At 43.5% G+C, this 19,618-nt stretch overlaps 1 protein-coding gene across 1 annotated transcript in view; it reads right to left on the bottom strand.

The window, feature by feature from the left end:
- Positions 1–19,618, bottom strand: part of PCLO (piccolo presynaptic cytomatrix protein) — an 81,383-nt gene that overhangs the window by 60,512 nt on the left and 1,253 nt on the right. Inside the window, 1 exon segment of the mRNA XM_087933901.1 lies at positions 9,272–10,600. Within this exon segment, the coding sequence (XP_087790027.1) occupies positions 9,272–10,600 (1,329 nt within the window).

Genomic DNA, 19,618 nt, shown 5'->3' on the forward strand with positions numbered 1-19,618 from the left:
GACCAAAATGCACAGCCAACTGGATGGCAGAATGGATCCAACTGAAATCCAAAATTCTTAGACCTCTCAGGCTGGCACCAAATCCATCGGCTGCTCCTGCTCCAAATGGATTAATTCAAACGGCCACATTTCTGGTCTTCGAACAGACATTATCCAAGGGCAGGAAAATGCCCAGCCCCTTGCGCAGCCCTCACCTTCTCTGAGATCTGGAAGGAGTTAATGGATAATATCAGCACCATCAGGCAATGGTTTTACTGCTTCTCATTCTGTGTTTTGGAAGATATCAATCTCAATTTTAAAATGTTACAAGATTTATGGATGGAACTGATGGAGGAAGCCAGCAATGTGTTATGAGGTACACAAAGTAGGAAGGAGAGTCATTCATCTCGAGACACATACTTTCCTAAAACAATATATAACATATATAAATAAGTACAACCTATTAGTAAATAACACATAATACCCTAATTGTACTTTCTGAGCAAATTAGAGAAAAAAGTTGGGAAACTTGGAAATGACACGGCCAGTTGGAGCTCAGCTTCCTGCTGAGTTCTTTATTATTACCATAATATGTGAGAAAGAGCTAATTTCCGACGCTCAGGCGCTTCATACTTCATCTCATAGATGTATGTCTGAGGGCAAAAGCTCACTAATTATATCAAAGCACAGCAAAATAAGCCCCTCCAGGCAATCATGTTCGATCCCACTGTACTATTACCCTGCCCTCCACAACACAATATACAATATTGCCAAACTGCACTATAAGAATGCCATCTCCTCTTTTAACTCTACTGTAAGTAGAGAAACACCCATTTCCATGGCAACTCCTTACTTATAAAAGTGACTCTTGTTTGTGCCTGTGCTAAGATCCTGAATGTCTGAACTGTGTTTGTAGGCCAAAGAAATTTCTAACCCAGGATGAGTTATACGTATTTGTATTTTCTCTCTTATAAAAATAAAAAGCAGCAATTACGTCTCCAGATGTTGGATATGTCCACTATTAATATGCTTTTAGATGTTGGCCAGAAAAGCAAGGAGGGAGCAAGGTTTCTATAAAGCGCATGAACCAAAGAAGTATCTTGGCTGCTTCAATGGCTGGATGAACCCTCCTTTTTTATAGACAGGCAGGAAGGAAGGCAGAACTGAGGATGGGGAGGAATATCCAGGACTCACAGGTTTTGTTTCCCTTCTGCTCAATCATTTCTGATTCTCAGAGATTACCTAGACATGTCCCTGCATTTTTCCTAGCATGGTTTCCTTCAAAAGTGGTTTGCCATTGCCTCCTTCCTGGGGCTGAGAGAAAGTGCCTGGCCCAAAGTCACCCAGCGGGCTTTGTGCTCAAGGCAGGACTAGAACTTACGATCTCCTGGTTTCTGCTGATGCCTTCACCACCACATCAAACTGACTCTCCAAGGACTCATGGGAGGACTCCCCTTATCAGCCCTTATCGTAAGGCAGGCAAGAAAAGAGAAATAAAACTCCCCTTTCCTTTCCTGTTTTATGAGAAACCACAGCCCCAATTATAATAAGAATACAAAGCAAACCAGGACGCAAGGGGACTGTAGGTACCCAAATTTGTTCATGGTTTGGGGAGCTGTCTCATGGTTTTTCAAAGAAACTCTGAGCATAGGAGTTTCCAGGACAGCATGATCTGAGATGAACACAGTCACTTCAAAAACACTTCAAAAACTTGCTAGATGACCATGAAGAATCAGTACTGACAGACACCTACTAGTTCAGTTTATACACGAACAAATTCAAAAGGACCCTCAAGCCATTCTTCCTCTTCTCACCCCTGGGAACGGAGGGACTACTAGCCAGTGGGCTGCGAGGGCACTGGAACCGCTGGGAGAGAGATTCCCCAGGGAGGGTGGGGGGGCTGCAAGCAAGAACCAGGCAAAGGAATTGAAAACCAAGAAGCTAAAGTGCTCTGGGACTTTATTTTTATTCATCTAACTTTTTTATTTCACCTGTATTATTTTTTTTACAGATAACTCAAGGCAGTGAACATACCTAATACTCCTTCTTTTTGCTATTTTCCCCCAAACAGCAACCTTGTGAGGTGAGTTGGGTTCAGAGAAAATGACTGGCTGAAAATCACCCAGCTAGCTGTGATGCCTATGGCAGCCGCCCAATTCTAGCCTGCTGCCTTAACCACCAGATCCAGCAGGCAAGCATCTGCTACACAACACCCAAATCTTAACAATTGTTGATAAGAAAGACAACAAACGGTCTGGGGATAATGGCCACTGCAGCTACCTGGAGACAGCAGAAGAGAAGAAAAAGAACAGGAGAAAATTACAAAATACAAAGACCTGCCAACAGAAATAGGACAACTGTGGCAAAACAAAAAGAGGGTGGGGAGAGCGGGGAAGGCAGTGCTACCCAAGGATGCTCTCAGGTTCAGTTTCGGTCACTCACTCACTCACTCACTGACACACTCACAGGCCTGGAAAACTGCCACACTCCATCCCAAGTCAAATCAGTGGGTTTAAAACCACAGCAAACTTTTACTGATACAGAATAGTTTTGCTCTTATACACACACTCACGCACACACACACTCATCCACATTTACCCAGCATCCACTCCTAGGGCTGCCAGGCACTAGCCAGGGGGACAGAAGCTGCCAAGTCTCAAAAAACAACAACAACAACAAAAAACCAAACCCGGCTTCAGGACCTCTTTTTATCCCCCCAGAGCTTGTTGAGGGGGGGGGGGCTCAGGCCCAGCTTCTGTCCTGTTGTTCCCTTAACTGACTCAGTTCCTTCCTTTCCTTTCCCCGAGGGAGCTTTTCCTGGCTCTTCTCCAACCTGCTCTCTTGCCTATGACCCTTCTAGGTGTGGTGGCTTTGGCCTGGTCTCCCAGGAGCCCCATCAATCATGGGCACTTCGGGGGCGATCCCAAAACATCTGGGGCACCACTGGAGCACCATCAGCACAGACAAATTCACCATCAGTCAATTGCCAAAGGCGGCTTAACCCGGAACAGCATCCAGCTTGCGTCGGCCAGCACCCAGCCAGCACCCAACCTTCCATGCCACCCAAGCAAACACATCTGCCCATCCAAACCCTCGGGAAAGAATAAGGAGTTGGGCAAAAAATACCAAATCCTGCCTAAACATGTGGCCAGCTGTGAGACCAACAACAACAATAACAACAACAACAACAATAATAATAATAAAAATTACCAAATACCAGGATTAGCCTAGAACAGCAATGATCATAAAATAATTCTGAAACAACGTATGCATATTGACCAATCCAAATAAAACATAAAATACAGGTAAACTATTCTAACAGTAGGACAAAATGGTTCTTCTTTAATATTTAACCCATATGAAGAAATCTAAAATATATATTTTTTAAATTAAAATAAACATAATGAGCTGAAAAGAATGTAATGTAGCCAAATATGAAAAATGCATGGCTTATAAGGTTAAAAAAGGCAGAAAACAGCTTTTGAGAATAAATAACAATAGCACTTAGACTTATATACAGCTCTATAGTGCTTTCCAGCCCTCTCTAAGCGGTTTACAGAGTCAGCCTCTTGCCCCCAACAATTTGGGTCCTCATTTTACCCACCTCGGAAGGATGGAAGGTTGAGTCAACCTTGAGCCTGGTGGGATTTGAACTGCCAAATTGTAGGTAGCTGGCTGCAAAAGTAGTTTGCAGTACTGCACTCTAACCACTGCGCCACAGAGGCTCCTTAAAACCATTTTTAAGACAAAAGGGACATTTGTGAAAATAATGGAAACCTTTTTACAGGGAGATATATACACACACACGTATGTGCATATGTGTAAACATACCCAGGCTTATTCTGAGATAGGTCTTATTTTTTTGGGGGGGGGTGCACGCGCACACATATGTTTCTGCGAAAATAAGACCTATGCCCCAAATAACCCCTATCATGTTTTACATGTGTGCCTAATATAAGCCCTACTTCCAAAATAAGCCCTATTTAAGAGCCTGTGCAGTCGGCCAGCCACCCATTACGCCTGGTTGCTCCTGGTGCCACGGCCACAAGGTAAGGCGGGTTAGGGTGGAGCAATGCAAATATGCTGAAACAAATGAAATCCTAAGAATTAAATTAGGTGCACCAAACATAAATTGAAAAGGTTTGAGGATTACCTGGGGCCAAACTTTGCTCAATCCGGAGCCTCCCTAAGTCACCCTGATGGAACAGAGGTGGCAGCAGCAGCGTGGTTGGGAGTCAAGCTCTTGAATCCTAGCAGAGGAAACTCAGATGCTGAGAGGGAAGAAACTTCCAGAGTCTAAAGATGGAAACTATAAACGTGACAAAAATGGTTGTAAAATAGGGCATCCTTACTTGTTTAACAGCCACCTGGCTTAGCAATGGAAACTGTGTTCCCTGTTGTGCTTGTAAGTAGAGGATCACCTGTATAGTATACATAAAATGAACACTGTATGGTATATTGCTCCTATCTAAGGGAGATGTTAAAGACTTAGTGAAAAATAGCAGCACATAATTTTTTCCTATCAAAAAAAGAAAAGAGAAGAAGAGTTTCTATATCTGGCCAGCTTTGCAGATTCCAGATTGTTTTTAATCAGGAAGTTTATCTCCCACTCTTATCTTTTGTTGTTTTAAAGAACGGTTGACTAAGAAAAAGTGAGAAGATTGAGGCTAGGGGAAAAAAGAATAGCCGAGCATTAAAAATGATTGCATGTATTACAACATGCAGCCGAGGGTTGAAAGAAAAGAACAGGCAGTAGCAGGAGCCCCTTAGGCCACAGCTCTCTCTGAGGTCCCAGACGGGACAAAGCATTGTGCTCTCCCACTACCTCCTGGGCTTGGGTCTGTTCCATATTTTTTCCAGAAAAATTCTTGGCAGGACCTGCTACTGGCTTTCCTTGGCTGAGTCGTAGGCATGCATTGCTCAGGGGCACACGCTACAAGTCTGCATGTTGTTGAATGAGTGGCCATGAAAGGAGAACCACCCGTATGCAGTAGGATTCATCGGGTTTTTATAAACTCAAGTTAGTCGGTCTCCAGGGAATTGACCAATTCATTTCCTTCTGCAGTTCGTCTAAATAGCTAAAATGTTTACCTAGTAACTATTCCTAAAAGGCATGGCTGATTTTAAGATTCTTAATTCTTTTAGATTACCTTCAGTTTTTATAGTTTAAAGATAGCTTTAGTCTAACTTTATAAAACCTTTACACCTTATATTGCACCTTACCTATGTTGGTTCTGTGTTTTACACAACTGATTATTTATACACTATACTGGTTAATAACTGAAATAAATATGATACTTGTTTCTAAACTGTTTGAGTGGCTAGAAGACCAGAATGCAACATCTTTATTTCTTTGAAAAACATGTTGGCAGGACATTTTCTTAAGTAGGGATTTTGATTTCATTAGTGATCAAACATGTTGAAATAAATCGATTCATGTTTCCAGTAGAAATTGAAATCTAATTGGCTCCACTACTCAACTCGCCATTCCCCAGGATCGATTATTGTTGATTTTGGAGTTTTATAATGCTAAGCACTCACTGTATATGCTTTTCAGATTTCAAGATTTCTAGTCTTTGAAAAATTGTTGATTTCTTTCTGCAGATAAAAATTGAGAATGTTATCCTGCCTATTATTTTCCTCCTTGGAAGGCCTCTTTAAGGCAGGGCCCACAGGAGACACCAAGTAAATATTACACTGTAAAAGCAAAAACGCTGAGAGGGAATTAAAAAACAAACAAAAAAAATTCTTTGTGAGCTTCGGACAGAAGAATTTCTGCCACTGCAATTTAATGTACTGAAGCAATAATGGCTAACAGGATTTATGTGTAAAATGTAATGTATTCTTTAAAAAATAGCAGCAAAACCAGAATACTTCAAACTTACATAAGAGCATGCATGGAAAAAAAAACCCAACCAGCAGTACCAGACATTTAAAAGACCCAAGGAAACCGGGGTAGGAGTGCTTGCAGAACTGTCATAAGAACTGGATTTCTGCCAAGAAGAGGTTGGCTCTGGGGGTCAGGGAATGGAGAGATTAAATGAAGCAGCTGGCCATAAGGACATCCTTGCAAGCTGTAGTTGCCGCTTGATAAATCAGCAAAGCAGAGTCTATACAACTGCCGAAGCTCATCTGAAAGGAATGGGCGGCCTTTAACAAACAAGCATGTTTCTTCAGATTGTGTGATGGAATCTGCACCTGCAGGAGCAGCCTCTCTCTCTTTCTCTCTCTCTGTGGGGGTGGGCAGAGGGAGTTTGAGCAATGCAGAGCTTTCCCAGAAAGAGGCCCGGGTGAAGAGCTTCCCTAGTAGTCCTGAGCTGCACGAGAGACAGAGGAAGAGGTGCAGGGTAGCCACACCCTAGAAACTCTCAGGATCTGCCTAGTAGGTGAGAAGGCTCGGCTCCAGTGGGCCAAGATTCTGTCCGTCAGGTGTAATAAAGGAGTCAAAGGATTGGACTCAACCGGATCTCTCTGTCTCATCGCTGGGCCTGACCCTGACAGGCTGCATCCTCCCTAGGCTCCCTAGAGGCCCTTCCTTGGCCAGGGAACTCAGCCAGGGATGAAGCCAGAGGAACGCCAGAGGGAGCTGCAGAGGCTGCCTGCCCTGTCCATCCGAAGCCCTGGTGGCCCTTGGGGGAGAGGGCGGCTGAGGCCTTGCGTTGGATCCTGCGCATGTGACCCTCTCGCGGAGGCCGTTATTTCCCAGGGTTTACGGAGGAGCCGAGATTTGGCTGGAAAGGCATTAAATGCATCCACTCTCCAAGCCCGCCTTGCGGCACAAATACAAATTGTGAATTTCTGGCCTTCTGATTGAGACCCCGAGAGGGAGAGGCCAGCAGCTGCATCCAGATGTGTCATTCAGAAGATCTGAGCGTGAAAGTTCCATACCCCCCTTCCTTCCTTCCTTCCTTCCTTCCTGGCGCCGAGAGCGCAGGAAAGCCACAAGCCCAGCCCGGAGGGAGGCCAGGATCAATCCTATTGCTCTGTCAGGATATCGTTTGAGGAAGGCTTCCTTCCACTTCAGTCACAGCCAAAAAGGGCCATTGTTACACAGTGTTATATCGCATTCAGTAAAACATAAAAGAATCAATTTGACACACTTTAAATATGACCATATTCTAAATCCACACAGATCCTGCCCGATTCTTCAAACTGTTTCATACCACTTTATGGAGAAAAAAAATCCTCGCAGCTTTGTCTAAATTACACTGAATCAAATTTTCAAATTTGTATTTAAAATCCCTAGCAAGGATTTCAACTTTTTCAGTCCAATATGGCAATTCATCAAGGTGTGCATTCTGTTAACATAGATCCTGTCTATGGTTTCCTTGCCAAGAGAGGCTGGAGAAAATAGCTGCAATCTTTCTTTCATTCCTGGTGGTCTTTAGTTTGCTTTACATTTAATATAGCAGCCTGCTCTAAAAATAAACCATATTATTTGGGCTGCAAGTCTACAGAAGCCTATTTAAAGAATACTAATACCTTCATTTATGTAATCATCGGCTATTTATTCTTCACTTATTCTTAAGCAAAAATAAAACCAGTTTTCTTTGTTTTCAGCTATAATCTAAATCAGCTTTATGTTGAGGAATATTAGTCCTTTCCCTGCAGAGACTGTTCTCCTTGAAAATATTCCTGTTGATTAATGAGATTAATGAGAGCCTGAAAGACGGCTTCTTGATTTCGTAGCTTGAGCCAGACGTAATGATACAACCGGCCATATAAAAAGACATCAAATGGCAGCGAGGAGGAGGAGGAGGAGGAGGAGGAGGAGGAGGAGGAGGACTGTCCTGTTTATTTGGAAGAGAGAATGAGAAATGAAAAAAAAATATCCAGGAAAAGACCACTGCAAATCACTGGTGGCCTTTGGGATGAGAATTTCCAGCACCAAGTGATGATGTAGTTGCAAATGGTGGTGACATGTGACCTCCATTTATTACTTACTCTTCATACTTCCTAACTGCTCATCTTCCTCCCCACATCAGTTAGCAAAGGGAATCCTGGCAGTCCCTGTTGGCTTCATTAAGTGAGGACCACACTCGCCATTTAGTGAGGATCTCTTGTGGCTGTGACATGCAAAGAGACCCTGAAACTGTACCCAAGCAACCAGGTGAAGGCTATGGCAGGTGCCATGGGCAGATAGTAGGAAATGTGGACAAATGTGGAACACTGGCAGGCAGGTAGGTAGGTGCCGGGGGTGGGGTGTCTTCACACATCCCAGGAGAAACGGTGCCTGGGGGTGGGGAGGAGAGCGATGTGCAGGAACGACTCGCAACTTCCTGGCAGCTCCCCTATTGACTTGGCTTGTGGGAAGCTCCCAAACGGGAGTCAGGTGACTGTGTTGTAATTGCAAATTGGTTGCCAAGAGCACCTGAATTGCAACCATGTGGGGATGGTGGGGATGCTGAGCTGTACAACTCTGAGGGTGGATTGTAACACCACCAGCCCCCCCCCCCCTCCCCCTATTCAGCCCTGCATTGTCCTGGGTGACTTTGGAATAAGCAGTGTGAGGACTGCCTGAATTTTTATAATGCTGTCAAGAAAATGGCAAAGGTGTGCCCTGCAGGACACCAGAGATTTGAAAAAGATTTTAACTTCTATTGTCTATATTACAATGTCTCCTTTTGTTTTCAAAGATTAAATTATATATTGTCAGCTTTAAATGTGGAAGAGAACTCAAAGCTGAAATAAAACAAATGAATGGTTATTGAGGATTATACTTCATTGGCACCTCTGTGGAGACGCACGCAAGGAATTAGAGCAGAACTCAACCTAGAAGTCAGCCAATCTCACCTTTCTTTTGCAAAATTTGTACACTGACTTTGACTGAATTCCCCACCCCCCCAAGTGAGAAGTGCTCTCACTGCTCAAAGTCAGAGGTGTTTTTTGTTCAGAGGCAGACTATCCCCATGAAAACCATGACAAAAAGAAATACCTCAAGAACTAACCAGTGTGGTAAATATGCAAAGAAAGTACACATTTAATGCGCAGTTAAAACCAACACCCATGAAATGAAGGTGCTTAATCTAGGAAGATATATCATAGACTATAAACTGTGATTATATATAAAGCACCAGCAATTTATTCCAAGGCAATGGATTTCTTAAAACTTTCTCCATTGTTTAAATACAAGAGTAGTAAAGGGGATGAAGCTTTTAACCAAGCCACCTGAGTCTCGACGCCTTTCTCAGACTAGGAAGGGGTCAAACAACTGATATGCAAGGACTGCGGGGGGGGAAACGATCAACGGACCACCACCACACTGCAGGAGAAGAAAGCTGCGCCTACCTACCTCCGTGATGTGGGGCGTTGGATTAAATCCACAGAGGCTGCACACCACAGTCCTGCACTCTGTGCACCTGTTGTAATTTGGAGGGTCTGCAGACCCCACATTCAGGCCAGTTTTGCAGAGAGGACACAGGGAGGCCGGCGGGGGCCCTTGGGGTGCTTCTGGTGGCCCCGGCCTCTTTTCTATGCCAGCCCCACCAGGCGCCTGGGAGGAGACCTGGGCAGGCAACGGCTTCCTCTGGGCCTCCGCCTGGCCGGCTTCCTTTTCTGCCACAGGAGGCTTTGCTTCCTTCTTTGCAGGCGCCGCCTTCGGAGATGGGGGAGGGGGGTCTTTTTTCAGGGCAGGGGGAGGGGCCTGCTTGGAGGGGGTCGAAGGGGCAGGTCCGGGTGCCTGAGCTCCTGGCTGGCCTGCCGGGGTGATCAAATTGGAAGCCTGGCTGAAAATCGAAGCCCCGAATCCAAAGAGCTTCCCAGTCACCGTTTCCGGAGGGGCTGCGGGAAGCGACTTGGGAGCATCGCTGCCGCCTCCTGCGGGAAGAAGGCCGAAACGCTTGGCTTGCTCCGGTGCTTTCGGAGGCAGTTGGGCCTGGACCTGAGGTCGGGCTTGGCTGGGCTTCACGCCCACGGAGGCTTGTGGTCCTTTTGGAGTTGGCTTGGCATCTGGTTTGGGATTCACCTGGGGCTGGATTTTCATGGAAGGCTCTCTGACTCCTGCTGCTCCAGCTTCCTTTTGGACGTCCGCATTTAAATCGGTCCCAAGCGGAGAACTGAGTTTTGTTTCAGGCTTTTGAGAAGACCCTTGAGCTAAAGTTCTGCAGTCTGGGGCGGCCATTTGATCCACGGGCGACTGTTGGTCCTGGGGCAGCTGGTCGTCTTCTGACCTTGGAAGAGGTTCCACTTTGGGTTCAGTGAGTAAAGGCCGGGTGCCCTTTGGTTTGGGGTCCAGTTGTGAAGGTTTCGTTGTGGCCTTGCTTGGGCCTTTCTGAAGAGCAGGTTGCTTCTGTTTATCCTCGCTTCCTGACAGCTTGGCCTGGCCGGGCTTCAGGGTGGATCCTGACAGCTTGGGTTCAGCAGGAAGAGCCTCTGGTTCTGCAGGAGAAGGCCTGGGCAGAGCAGGCTGCTTTGCTTGCACTGGGGGCTGTTTCTGCTCTAAGGACCTGGTCGCTTCGTGTTTTAGAGCCGTTTCTTTCTTCTTTGTTGCTGGCGGCGGTTGGGAAGCTGCTTTGGCTGGAGTTTCTTGCTTGGGTCCCGAAGGTCCAGAGCTGCGAGCAGGAGCTAAGTCCCCCCCTAAAGCTCTTTGCATCTGGCAGGTTAAACACAACCATTCTTTAACCTGTATGCATAATTAAAAAAACAAAAAAGACATCAAAACAGAATTATATCCTTGGCACCAAAAGATTCACTTTACATTATTTGGAAGGACTCACGGGGGTTTTTCTTTGCTTTCTTACTACTTTTTAGTTTCCCTTCTTAAATTTCCAGCTCCATTTCAATAAAAGAGTTTGCTCACAACAAATCCTTTGACTCAGCTACTTTATGATATCTTACCATTTCTGATCTGTTTTCTAAATCACGTCTTTAAAATCACCAAAACTACATTTAAATTACCTTGTTATATTTGTGCTGGTTGATTGCAAACACATGGTCTGTATTAACTCATTTTTGGTGGAGACAGAATCATTTGGAATCATTTTTTAGGTAAAAGTGGTTTGAAGAAAACATTTTATTGTTATGATTGGAAAACAATAACAACCTTTCAGTTCCGCTGTTAGGTGTACCATCCATAGTTGGAGTCAAGGCTTTTAAGGTTATTATGAGATTTAAGATGGCTTCACCTGCTTTTGAGTTCCTCTGGCCAGAGAAGTTCCCAAGGGGACAACGGGGCTGGCAAGCGGGGACTCAGAGGAAGGGCTACGCAAAGGCAGAAGGAACTCTGGTTGAAGGGAAACAGGATATTTAAACAACTTCCACATAAAGGGAAGAGTCGATTTGCTTCGACTAAAGAGGCTCATTGAGATGCGTTGAAACGAAGGGGCAGTGCATGCAAACAGAAATTAGGAGGCAATTTCTGACTTTATGCACCGTCAACCAGGTGGCCTCAAGAAAGACTGAATAGCAATCTGTCTGAAATGCTTTACCATCGTAAATCAGTGGGTTGGACTTCCAGTTATACTTTTACTTTTATTTTTATTAATGCTTCTGATCATGTAATAATGTTAATTTTCTTTATTAGAGACCACTGGAGTACAGAAATGTATGTAACAAATGAGAAACGGATTCAGTTCCCATTGTTAGGTACCAGGTTTATCACAAAACACTGGAAAATTGTATCCATTGTACTTTCAATAGATCCCTAGCTTCTTGAATCCCTAGCAAAGATTTTCAAAGAAAAAAAAAACTATATTTAGAGATAAATATATTGAAACTTTGTCATAATTTCTTAGCTATATTAACAATATTTTATCAAAAAGATTTCAAACCAAAAATACCAAATACGATTATTTATAATTTTTCCGTTTCTCATTAAGTATTCACATATGTATTCATGCGCGCATAGATTTGCGGATATCCATTAATCTTTCACTCTGACTGGGCGGGGAATATTTTCTTTACAACTTCTATTTTTAGATAGAAGCATGTCAGAAATTTTATAAATATATTTAACAATAAACAAAGAGCAGAAAGGTGAAGTCCAAAGCAGTTTCTTGAATTATTTATTTGCATGCACAGCTCTAGATAGGCCTCAACTCAATGCCAGGACTTATTATCTCTTTACCTCCACAGTTAATACCCTGCGTATGCAAGATCCATGGGATCTAGAGCTCCCACAGACCAGCAGTTTCCTAGTAATTATTCATTCAAGATAAATGATGTAACTAGATTATATTCATCCGGTTTGGCATTTCCACAACCCTTCAAAGGGCAGGTGGAGATTGGCAGGCAGAGGGAGAAATCGGACGTGATTATCCTTTTTAGATGTGAGGGTGAAGATAAATGAGCCCGGGGTAGGTCAGCAGTAGCCTTGCGAAGCTTGTGAGGTTTACTTAGGCAGTGGGATATTCAGCACTCAGAAGAATCTGTCTGCAATTGGAGAATCCCTAAGTTTTCGGTTCATTATGTAGAGCTTTGTAGTTACAGCATTCTAAGAAACCCCCCGTGGATGAAATTAGGCCTTGATCCCACAGTTGTTTACAGCAATTCAGCCTAGCCAAGGAGACCTGCCTTATACTATTTAAAATGTTATCCTTTTGCAACATTACTTCATTTATACATTTCACGTAGCAGCATGCTCTACTGGCTAAGGGGGCAGAAATGTCCACATCAAGTAGCTTTTCCATATTACAATCAGGAACTCACTGAAACTTAAGCTAGACGCAATGCTTCATTTGTTGAAGCCCTGCAGCATCTGTTTCTGATTTTTAAATGAACTTGTAAGAAAGTTCGTAGTTTAATACGCATTAGAAACTTGTAAGTAAAGCAGGATTGATTCAAGATTTGGGACATCAGCATCATAGAAAAATCCCGTTAAACTCTTCACTTTTGGCATATAATGTCTTTCAAATACTTCTGTAGGAGAACTGAAGAGTTCAAATTCTAAAGATTATTGAAGCAAAATGCATTATCGTAACATTGTTTATATGCATAATGCCCTAATATACATCACATATAATAGACATCGGTTGAAGTATTTTATGTATGTATGAGGCTAGCTGAACTCCCATTAGGCTACCTACCACAACAGGTAAGTGCTTGAACAGGTTCTAACCAAGAAAGCATCACTTTGTCTCTTCTTGTAACCTGAGTGTATTACCCTCTTGCAGGTAGAAGATTGGGGGGAAACTAATCAGAGTATGTACCAAATATAGTGCCAAAGGACATTTATCTTCTGTACTGTCAGATTAAAGTATACTATTATTGCCTTCTGAGAGAGGATTAGCCTGTCTGACCTAAAATGGAATCAGCCAGACTTCCTGCCAGTGTATTCCGTAGAAAACATCTCAAATCATGTGACTCTGTTACACCAGCAAATCGTGGTTGCCAGGCAACATTAATGCGGGTGCCGATGAAGATCTGAATTTGCTATCTTTAGGGATGCAGATCTGAGGTGCAATTTGCTTGGGTGAAGAAAACTGATGAGAACGTTTGATAGCGATGATACAAATACACAGAGATCCTTTAAGAGATTTGTTTGAAATAATGAACTGATAAAACAGAAATTAAAATGGTTTGAGATGTGAGACTCTTGGCAAGAGATTGGCTGCCCCTAACGAAATCTGGGAAAGATGTGTTTGTAAGGGGTTGGTTTTAAGAGCTTTAATTTGGAGGCTGTGCAGGAAGGGCAAGAGAACCCAAGAAACGGTGAACCACCAACGAATCTTAGAAAGGGACTTGGAGGCCCATTTGGGATGAGAAGGAATCCCACAATGATCAAGGAAATGCAGGAAAGGATGGGCCATCTGAGACAGCCATGGGTTCCGCTGCCTCTACAGAACCGCTCCGCATAGCCAGAACAAACAGCTAGAAGACTCAGTAATGGAAGATAGGATTTCTTTCATAGACATTATCAAAACCTGTTCAGGTGAAACTCATGGATAGAACGCAGGGATTCAAGGATGCCCTTTATTGAAAAGGAAGAGGCCAGCCAAAATGGGGTACGCAGCAGCCACAGGTTGATAAGACTAGGTCTTCGCCAGAGTTGAATGCAGGAGACGTATTGCATGGCAGACCAGAGAAATTAGCGAGAGGACAACTGTTGTGAGGAAGAGCAAAATGCTGACAAGTGTTTTGTTGGATCTGTGTATTTTGGGTGTTATAGTTAAATGTTACGTTCAGATAAAGAGATATTACTGACAAATAGATTTCCTTTTAAATTCTCTTCTGTTTTAAATGCATGACTCATGAAAATACTTTTTGCTAACACATTCGTCAAAATTTTACTAAGATAATCCTCCTTCAGGGCTCTATGGACATATTACATGCAAACACCTAGTATGAACCTTGAAAGAAAGAAGTATCTGATGTATAAACAACTCAACAAACTTGGGCATGGATATACAAAGGTAGTACTTGAACTGTGTAAAATTAAGAATGGGAAAAAAGTAGAGCCAGATAACAGGACCTTATCCAACTTTACAAAAAAATGCACAGTATATCCAAAAAGAATCTGGAAGAGATCCCCAAACAATACAGCTAGAAAATGTTGAATTTAATATTACTTCCACCCTAGAAAAAAAGCCAGATTGTTTATCCCCTCCTATTACAGTTTAATACCTGACAGTTTTTTTTTTAGAATTTCAGGTTTCATTTCTGGAAACCACTGTGATGACCTTGGGCAAGCCGCATCAATGACAGGCCATCGTGATTTTTAAGGAAACATAATGGTATCTCAAAATTCTACTAAAATTAAAGTTTAAACTTGTATGGGCAAGGAAAAATAGGGACTGCTATAAGATTATATTTAAATTTTGTAAGTGCCTATATGCACATGAAATATACATTTGCTTCAAGGTGCTGGTTGTCACCTTTAAAGCACTCCATGGCTTGGGATCAGGTTGTCTGAGGGACCATCTCCTGCCGGTCACATCTACCCAACCCACCAGAGTGGGGAGGCAAGGAATGTTGCAGGTCTCATCCCCTCAGGCGATACACCTGGTGGGACCCAGAAGAAGGGCCTTCTTCTGTGGTGGCTCCCTCTCTCTGGAATATCATCCCCCCAGAGATTAGAATGCCCCCCGCCAGCACTCTTCCGGAAGGCGCTGAAGACCTGGTTCTGCCAGTGGGCCTGGGGAACCCAGAGCAGGATGGAGGCCATCAAAGGGCAAGTTTGAATGTGTGTTGTCACTGAGGAGGGTAGGTGGGGTTATTATTTTTATTTCTTTTACATGGTGTTTCATATTCTTTTAAGTCTCCTTGAGTCATCATGTGCAAGTAGGTGGCAATATACATTTTCCATATTTTATTTTTATTTTTATTTTTATTTTTATTTTTATTTTTATTTTTATTTTTATTTATATATATATATATATATATATATATATATATATATATATATATATATATATATATATATATATATATATATATATATATAAAGTTTTTGTGAGTATTTATATATATGGTATTCAGCTTTGTTCGGGTATTTTCCCACGTCATTATAGTTGTGCATTTAAAGTTGTAGCAACGTTTCGGCAGAATCTCATCTGCCATCATCAGGCTTCTGTATTGTGTTCGTCTGTGAGTCAGACTTTCACAGCCGTTTCTGTTTTAAATTTGGAGCTAGCCATCTGCTGTGCTAGAATGGTTTTTTCTTCATCCTGATTGGTTGGGAGTCTTGGTCTGTGTTTATTGGTCTTGGAGTTTGCTGTGTTCTGCTTGATTGGTGTTTCTAATATCTTCTGTCTGTTTTGTGGCTTTTTTTGTCTTGATTGGCTGGCAACATTGTGTTTCCTGTATTGGAGGCTTTTAGTGTGGCTTGGCTCTGAGTAAACAGACGTCTATCATTTATTAGGAAGCTAGGTTTCATCTGGGTACCTGGTTGGGGTGTGTTTGAGCTGGTGGTATCAGGGGGAGTCTGTTTGTGCCCAGGTATTTGCCTGGCTTGTGGTGTGGAGATTTGAGAGTGCAGGCTTCCAGATAATTGACAGTCTGTTGGAGTCATCTCTTCTATTCAAGCTTTCAGGTCTTTTTTCAATCTCAATGGTTTCTGATAATTCTTTCTATAGTGGCTAAGGTTTTGGTGCCATTGAAGTCGATGCTATGACCTGTTCTGTCTCACCTGTAGCCACAAGGTGAGAGTCCAAATTTCCAAAGGAAAATGCACAAACAGACAGGAACAGGAACAACAGAGTTAACTTCCTTTGGTTGAATCCGTCTTTGGCAGTTTTCCCAGAAGCTGCCTACCAAGTCTGATAACGAGCAGAACCATAAATCAGAGGCGAGCGCCACACAGAATAATTTGTCTGAACTGATAACTCAAATAAACAAGTTGACCCGAACAGGGATTCAGAGCTAACACGTCTCCTTATACTCCCTGAGGGGTGTGTCAGTCTCTTTTCTCAGTCTCTGATTTGACATTTCCTTTTACGTTGTATGTCACGTTTCTGCCTGCGTCTTTGCCTTGCATCAGACCAGCATTTCTTGGCTTGATCTTCAGCCAATGACTCCGGCACGCTCTCCTGATTATCTGCCGACACCTGTGGCACAATCAGGGAGGAAGATTCTGAGGAGAAAGACGACTCCGAAACTTCCAGCAAAGCAGGCTCAAATCTTAGAGCCAAGTCCTCCTCTTCCTCCTGGCTCCCGTCTGTGTCACTCAACAAAGCAGGCTCAAACCTTAAGGCCAGATCTTCCTCATCACTCGAGCCTATGTCTTCTGACAGAGCAGGTTCAAACCTCTGAGTCACAACAATGACCTGTGGCTTTCATGTGTTGGACTAGTGAGGAAGTGTGTTCCAGCTTTTTTACTGCATTTTTGTTTTCATCCAGGCGGGTATTTATTCTTCCATTGGTCTGTCCAATGTATGCGGCAGGGCATGATGCACAGGGGACTTCATACATGCCTTGGTTTTCCAAGTCAGTTTTATCTTTGGGGTTTCTTAGGATGGCTGCTATTTTTCTGTCTGTTTTGAAGGCAGTCTTGATGTGATGCCTGTGTAGTATCTTACTGGTTTTGTCTGTAGTACCTCTTATGTAGGGCAGAACAGCTGTTCCATAGGTCTGTTCATCTTCTAGGTCTCCATTATGTCTCAGTGTGTTTTTGTGGCTCAGGCCTGTGATTTTGCTTTTGTGGAAGCCGTTGGCTGTCAGTACTTTAGTCAGGGTGCATAGTTCAGTCTTTATGCCAGGCGTTTGGTTCTGGCAATTAGTGCTTTGGCCACGGAGTTTATCTGTGCTGGGTGGTGGTGGGTTTGGGCGTTGAGGTAGCGGTTGGTGTGTGTTTTCTTCTGGTATATGGTGTGTCCTAGTGTGCCATCTGTTTTTTTGTAGATTAGTACATCTAGGAATGGTAGTTGTTTGTTTGTTTCCATTTCCATGGTGAATTTGATTTTGGGGTGTGTGCTGTTTAGGTGTGTTAGGAAATTGTTTAGGTTTTCTTCTCCATGGGGCCAAATAACAAATGTGTCATCAATGTATCTTAATGATAGTTTGGGTTTGTGGATGGCATGGGCTAGGGCTCTGGATTCGAATTGTTCCATGAACAAGTTTGCAATGATGGGTAACAGTGGTGATCCCATAGGGGCTCCTTCAATTTGCTTATATCTTTGTCCTTTGTATATGAAATATGCGTTGGTTAAGCAGTGTTCTGCTAGTTCCATGAGGTGTTTGGATGTTTGGTATTTATTTTTGATGATTTCGAGAGTTTCTTTTATCGGGACTTGAGTGAATAGTGAAACCACGTCGAAACTTACGAGCAGATCTTCTTATTCCCTGTGTAGATCTTTGATCATTTCCAAGAGGTGGTATGAGTTTTGTACATGTGAAGCTGCTGCTTCAGCATAGGGTTGTATCTGCTTTGCTAGGTATTTGGCTAGGTTTTGTAGTGGTGCTCCTCTGGAGCTGACTATGGGTCTGAGAGGTATGCCTTCTTTGTGTATTTTTGGAAGGCCGTATAGTTTGGGGCATCTGGAAGATTTTTCTCTTGGGGTGATCGTCTGTTGGATCTCTTTGCTCATGTGGCTGGTTATAATTTTCTTCTTGGTTATTTTTTCCAGATATGTGGTTGGGTCTGTGTTTATGGGTTTGTAAAAAAAAGCACAACTATAATGACATGGGAAAATACCTGAACAAAGCTGAATACCATACATATAAATACCCGCAAAAACTTAAGAAAACAATACACACACACACACACACACACACACACACACACACACACACATATACACACACACATGGTATTAAATGTTGGTATCAAAATGTTACCAACACACACACATGGTATCAAAATGTTCCTTGCATATACATGCCATGAAGCGTCTTGCACCAATGCTGGAGCCCCTACTCCTCATAGAGCCCCTGTGTTCAGTGGGCACGCACAGATTCTTGACCACAGAATCTACGGAGAGCAGCTCAGGGGAATGAAAGTTTCGTGATTCCATTGAAATAGTAGAAATAAAAATCCCTTTCAGATCACAGAGTGACACCTGCTTCCGTGGCTGCCATTCTCACCGGACTCCCTTCAGAGAGCGTGCCTCCCCGCTGGATCGATCGAAGGCCCAGCGCTGAGGGAGGACTAGTAAGGAGGCAACGCCTGGGGTTGAGCCTCCGTACGCCTTTGCCTGGACTCCTTTCCCTGCGGACTCAGTGCCCCACCCCCTGTCCTCCTGTAGGGCTTTCTGCAGGGGACTCCTGCCAGCGGAGCTTGCTGGTGAATGCAGAGGGACCCGAGAGAAAGGAATCCTAGGGCCGGCTCCTTCTTTGGCCCAGGGCAGGCATCCTCCAGCCATTCTGGACCAAGGGTTGTCCAGCCTGGAAAACCTCCAGGGACAGAGCATCTGCCGCCTTATGAGGCAGACTTTTCCATTGCTCAGGAGCTCCTACCCTCCTGAGCTTGGATCTCTCCCTTTTTCACCCACATATTCTATGTCAACTTCCTTTGATCAGACCTAATCTAGATACTTTGAGGCAGCAGAAACAAGTGGACCCATTAAATTGTGCCCTATATTTCAAACTGGTCAGCTTTGGCTGAGTTATTATCAGCTGCTTCTTGGATAGCATTTGTAATTGTTTTTCATTCTTATTTTTCTTCTGTCTTGTAAACTATTGTACAAGGACTCTAAGGTGGATAATGTAAGCCCAAAAGTAAACATGCCCTCTTGCTTAGTGAAAGTGCATGATAGAGATCCTGATACCTGCACACGTCCTCTGGCCCTATGTTCCCTTTGGGGTAGGCAATGCCAGGCAACCCAAAGAGGGAATTCCCATCAAATCCAGCTTAGGCCAAGGCTGCTTATGACGCCTCCTCACGTCTTTCTACCCTTCTGGTAATTAAAATTAAACCCAAATATCTCATTTGAATCATTATTGGGGAAACTGGGAATATTTAGAATCTATAACTTGTATGAATAAAGAAAGCAGTTGCCAAAGGAAAAATGCAACAGCTGCAGCAGCTTCCAAGTCAGATGGAACACCAAGGCCAGCGTGCCAAGCCAACCCATCCCAAGCAGCCGGAGAGGGTGGCCGGCGTCCTCTTGGAACGATCAGAGAAGAACAGCAATTCTGGGCAGCTTGTCACAATCAGTCTTGTTAGGGAGAAACCCTGAAGCAGCTTCCATGGCATTCCAGAAACTTGCTGCTCATGGGGAGCAAACCAACAGCTAACAAATACCAATCGTATGCTGGTAAGTTCTCA

This window comes from Pseudonaja textilis, chromosome 5 (genome assembly GCF_049901715.1).
Source record: "Pseudonaja textilis isolate UNSWEBS1 chromosome 5, rPseTex1.2, whole genome shotgun sequence".
Lineage (NCBI taxonomy): Eukaryota > Metazoa > Chordata > Lepidosauria > Squamata > Elapidae > Pseudonaja > Pseudonaja textilis.